The 5,059-nt window shown below is 42.3% G+C and overlaps 1 protein-coding gene across 1 annotated transcript; it reads left to right on the top strand.

The window, feature by feature from the left end:
• Positions 1–743: 743 nt before the first annotated feature.
• On the top strand, positions 744–1,672 carry LOC120432562 (trypsin 5G1-like). Its single transcript, XM_039597790.2, has one exon. The coding sequence runs from the start codon at positions 826–828 to the stop codon at positions 1,615–1,617; it is 792 nt and encodes a 263-aa protein (XP_039453724.1). The 5' UTR covers positions 744–825; the 3' UTR covers positions 1,618–1,672.
• The last annotated feature ends 3,387 nt before the right edge of the window (positions 1,673–5,059 follow it).

Here is a 5,059-nt window from a genome sequence, read left to right as displayed (position 1 = left end):
CTCGGACCCAACGTTGACTTTCTTGTTTCACTGCTACGCCATTTGCTGAACCCTCCCCCCGAAAATCGAAACAATTCATCGGGAATAATTTCAATTTCGACCACGTTTCAGACACCCGTGGGAGCACAACCGGGAAATGAACATTAGACGTTTCGGGAACCCTTTTCTGTCTGAAAATCACATTTCTCTTGAATACCTGAAATTGTTGGAATGCCTCGAAGCAGAAGCATTTTTGATCCCAATTGAATGAATACATGCTAGAAAAAATTTAAAAAGAATACTTATCGAATCGCGAAACATGATTTCAAAATTGACCTGACATGAATAAATTTGTTAAAAATATTTTTCAAAGCGTATGTCCCGTGACTCTGGCCAAAGATTATCGGGCAAAGGTACAAAACAATATTCTGATTTTTAAATATTTTTTAAGATTTGTATGGACCAAAAATTGAAGACTTGTAACGACGAAATAATGAAGCAAAATTAGCAAGTCTCAGATAATTGCTATGGCTCAAATCCATATCATATGGTTGAACTAGTAAAACTAGTTCCTAATCAACTCACTTAAATTGATTTTTTTTTGACAAAACCGCTTCAAAAACATGTACTTAAATAAAGTAAAAACCCAAAAATAACTCAAGCTACTTCAATTTGAAGCACCTACAAATATTTACAAAGATAACGCACTGTCCCTCCACGACAACCTAAGCTGACTTCAAGTAGCTCTTCAAGACCAAATATCGGCTAATCGCAATCTCAACCGACTATAAAAACCAACTCGTTTCCAAAGCCAAACCATCATTCAGTTCAGTACCTTCCCCAACAATGAACCAGTTCATCACCCTTCTGGCCACCGTTGGCTGCGTTGCCCTGGTCCAGGGTGCCTCCACCGCCCGCCATCCGGCTCGTCCCTGGTGGAACGCCCCTCCCAGCAGCGAACGCATCGTCGGAGGATTCGAGATCGACATCCTAGAGGTTCCGTACCAGATCTCGCTGCAAACCTACGGCCACTTCTGCGGTGGATCAATCATCGGTGAAAACTGGGTTCTGACCGCCGGGCATTGCGCTAGTGATTACGACGTTGGACTCCACGTCCGCGTTGGATCTTCGCTGCACGGTTCTGGAGGTCAGCTGGTTCCGGTCAAGCGGGTCATCCAGCATCCGCAGTACAATCCGAACACTATCGACTTTGATTTCGCTTTGTTGGAGTTGGAGCAGCCGGTTCAGCTGAGCGAGGAGTTCTTCGCCGTTGAGCTTCCGGAGCAGGATCAGGAGGTTGAGGATGGTCAGCTGCTGCAGGTTTCCGGCTGGGGTTACACCCAGAACCCGTCCGAGTCTAACGAGGCGCTGCGTGCTACCAACGTTCCAGCTGTCAGCCAGGAGGAATGCCGTGAGTCGTACGGAGGCTACCAGGTTACCGATCGTATGATCTGCGCTGGGTACCAGGCCGGTGGTAAGGACGCTTGCCAGGGAGACTCCGGCGGTCCACTGGTTGAAGGAAAGACCCTGGTTGGAGTCGTTTCGTGGGGTATCGGTTGTGCCGAGCCTGGATATCCAGGAGTATACTCCCGTGTGGCCGCTGTGCGTGACTGGATCAAGGAGCACAGTGATATCTAAGTGCTTAAAGCGATGTAACGCAAATCGAATAAAGATTCAATGAAACAAAACTTGTACAAAATTGTTCACTTAAGGGTTAACTCTTCCGCAACAAATTGCAACCAACTCGTCTAATCCCGACCCCCCCTTGGAATGAGTTGCTAATAAGTTCTTCGCCCTTTTGTCCAAACGCCTTCTACTGCACCCCAATCACGTTCCGATCCTTCGCTTCTTGGCCACACGAAGAGAGTACGTGCGTGCATCACCCGGGCCGCCGCTCAAAACCGAAAGAGCCAAAGATTTGAGCTAATGCCTACAGACCGACCGTCCGCCCGCGTACCAAAAGCAAAGCCAAGTCGAGTGAATCTGACAGGAAACGGTACATGTCTCGGGTGTTAAAATCGACTCGGGCTCGGGCAAAGACAAAAGTGTACCGGAAATCAAAGACGGGGGGGAGGAATTCCGGCAAAGGGTACAAATCGGAATGCAATGACGTCGGAGAGGAAAAATTGGTGGTGGTAATTGTGGATGGGATCGGAAGTGACGAGGGTGGGTGGGAGATATTGAATATTTTGTGATCAAAATTTCATTTTTTTCCATACATCATCTCGCAGGTTCGAGTTTCTCGTGAGAAGATGGAGGACGGAAATGGAAGAAAGGTACGGGACGAAACAGGATGTGTGGTAAAAGTAGAACAAGTATGGGAAAGATGATGACGTACCAAGCATAGAAATGGAACACGGTACGGAAATTCCATTTTGCACTCAACATCCGAACACCTAACAAAAGACAATTTTTTACGATAAATTAATGAATTATAGATATAAGACAAAGACAATCTTCTTGTCTTCTTGTCTTCTTGTCTTCTTGTCTTCTTGTCTTCTTGTCTTCTTGTCTTCTTGTCTTCTTGTCTTCTTGTCTTCTTGTCTTCTTATCTTCTTGTCTTCTTGTCTTCTTGTCTTCTTGTCTTCTTGTCTTCTTGTCTTCTTGTCTTCTTGTCTTCTTGTCTTCTTGTCTTCTTGTCTTCTTGTCTTCTTGTCTTCTTGTCTTCTTGTCTTCTTGTCTTCTTGTCTTCTTGTCTTCTTGTCTTCTTGTCTTCTTGTCTTCTTGTCTTCTTGTCTTCTTGTCTTCTTGTCTTCTTGTCTTCTTGTCTCTCGTCTTCTTGTCTTCTTGTCTTCTTGTCTTCTTGTCTTCTTGTCTTCTTGTCTTCTTGTCTTCTTGTCTTCTTGTCTTCTTGTCTTCTTGTCTTCTTGTCTTCTTGTCTTCTTGTCTTCTTGTCTTCTTGTCTTCTTGTCTTCTTGTCTTCTTGTCTTCTTGTCTTCTTGTCTTCTTGTCTTCTTGTCTTCTTGTCTTCTTGTCTTCTTGTCTTCTTGTCTTCTTGTCTTCTTGTCTTCTTGTCTTCTTGTCTTCTTGTCTTCTTGTCTTCTTGTCTTCTTGTCTTCTTGTCTTCTTGTCTTCTTGTCTTCTTGTCTTCTTGTCTTCTTGTCTTCTTGTCTTCTTGTCTTCTTGTCTTCTTGTCTTCTTGTCTTCTTGTCTTCTTGTCTTCTTGTCTTCTTGTCTTCTTGTCTTCTTGTCTTCTTGTCTTCTTGTCTTCTTGTCTTCTTGTCTTCTTGTCTTCTTGTCTTCTTGTCTTCTTGTCTTCTTGTCTTCTTGTCTTCTTGTCTTCTTGTCTTCTTGTCTTCTTGTCTCTCGTCTTCTTGTCTTCTTGTCTTCTTGTCTTCTTGTCTTCTTGTCTTCTTGTCTTCTTGTCTTCTTGTCTTCTTGTCTTCTTGTCTTCTTGTCTTCTTGTCTTCTTGTCTTCTTGTCTTCTTGTCTTCTTGTCTTCTTGTCTTCTTGTCTTCTTGTCTTCTTGTCTTCTTGTCTTCTTGTCTTCTTGTCTTCTTGTCTTCTTGTCTTCTTGTCTTCTTGTCTTCTTGTCTTCTTGTCTTCTTGTCTTCTTGTCTTCTTGTCTTCTTGTCTTCTTGTCTTCTTGTCTTCTTGTCTTCTTGTCTTCTTGTCTTCTTGTCTTTTGAAGTTAGAGGTTATTTTTCATACAGTGTTTTTGAAATTCAACAGACAAAAAACGGTCCAACTGTATGAAGAGTTCACTTTTGCTGATAGTAGAGTCTCCGCTACATTTTACTCTTTTCCCACCCACCATATCCCTTCCCCCTCCCTTCAGGATTCTTCAGCATAGATATGATATATGGAAAAGTAGGGAAAAAGATGCCTTGCCGAACGAACCGAGACCAACCGGGTTTTCTCTATCGTCTTTATGCTCGGTGCGGATGATGAATGGCGTAAATCGTGTGCTGTTTTCTGGGGGGCTTTTCCCCCAATGCAAAAAAGGGCTGCTAAGGAAAAGAAAAATTATGTGAAAATTTCTAGCTCGCAGAACCGGTTGCATGATGGAAGGGTTTTGCTTTCTCTTTAGACTTTTTTTCCGAGGGTTACGATGAAAGGAAAAGATATGGGGAAAATATTTGATGCCCGTGCCGAAAACCGATCGTTGCAAATCGGATGAGAATCTCATAAACACATAATCAAAATCAAATATGGGAAAGGAAAAACTGCGAAAAGAATTTCTGGCGTTCTCCTCAGCATTCGACATGGTGTTTTTGCACTGATTTCAACACAAAGCAATTTTAAATAACCTTTATTCAGCAAATCGACCTGCAAAACGTCTACCAACCAGAATTACCGCCAACATTCACACATTACGAATGCATCTCCAACTTGTCGCCAAACTTCAATTTGCAGAAAATTTCGAAAATTCTTCCCGTCACGCCTTTCGTGTTATTTCCCCATTCCATAGATGGATGTGCTGTGCTGGTTCGAAGGACGGATTTTCCACCCGAAGCCAATAAGGGCGTGTGTGTGGTACGACGTGTTTATGCAAATTGATCACGTATCTTACGGCAAGTTGCATCCTCGTCGTTTTCGCCACGATTCCACGAGGGTGGAAATTTTTAAAACTTTGCTGTAAATCACTTTTGAATTTTTTTTTCGTTTCGTTTCGTTCACATGTGAAGTTACTGGTTCTTGTTCTGGCTGAGGGCGAGTACAATTGGAGAGTCTGGGTATTCAACGGAAGGAAAAAAATCGAGCACATGTGGTCCGTTCCGCGTAATGATGATTGAGTTGGATTGTGACAATCGCTAGGTTGGAGCAAAAATTACTTCCTTTTACAAGAGATTTTCCAGTAACGTTTTTTTCGAGTTTACTGAAGTATAACTGGTGAAGTAAGGTCAGGTGACGAAGTAAGGTTGACGAAGTTAGGTAAATAAAATTCTAAATTAAAATAACGTCCATGTTTTTATGATGGTTACGTAGAAAAGTTTTTTTTTTTTTTTTTTGAACCTCGACATTATAAACGCGTAGGTCAACTTTTTGCGATAAATTTAGTAAAATAATAGTTGAAAGCTTTCTAGACCTCGTAGAAAAAAATAAATTGGTAAAAACCCATTGTTCCTGAAAGTTTTAT

The sequence above is a fragment of the Culex pipiens genome, chromosome 2 (assembly GCF_016801865.2).
Source record: "Culex pipiens pallens isolate TS chromosome 2, TS_CPP_V2, whole genome shotgun sequence".
NCBI lineage: Eukaryota > Metazoa > Arthropoda > Insecta > Diptera > Culicidae > Culex > Culex pipiens.
Note: the sequence above shows the minus strand (reverse complement) of the source record. Positions and strands in the feature narration are given on the sequence as shown.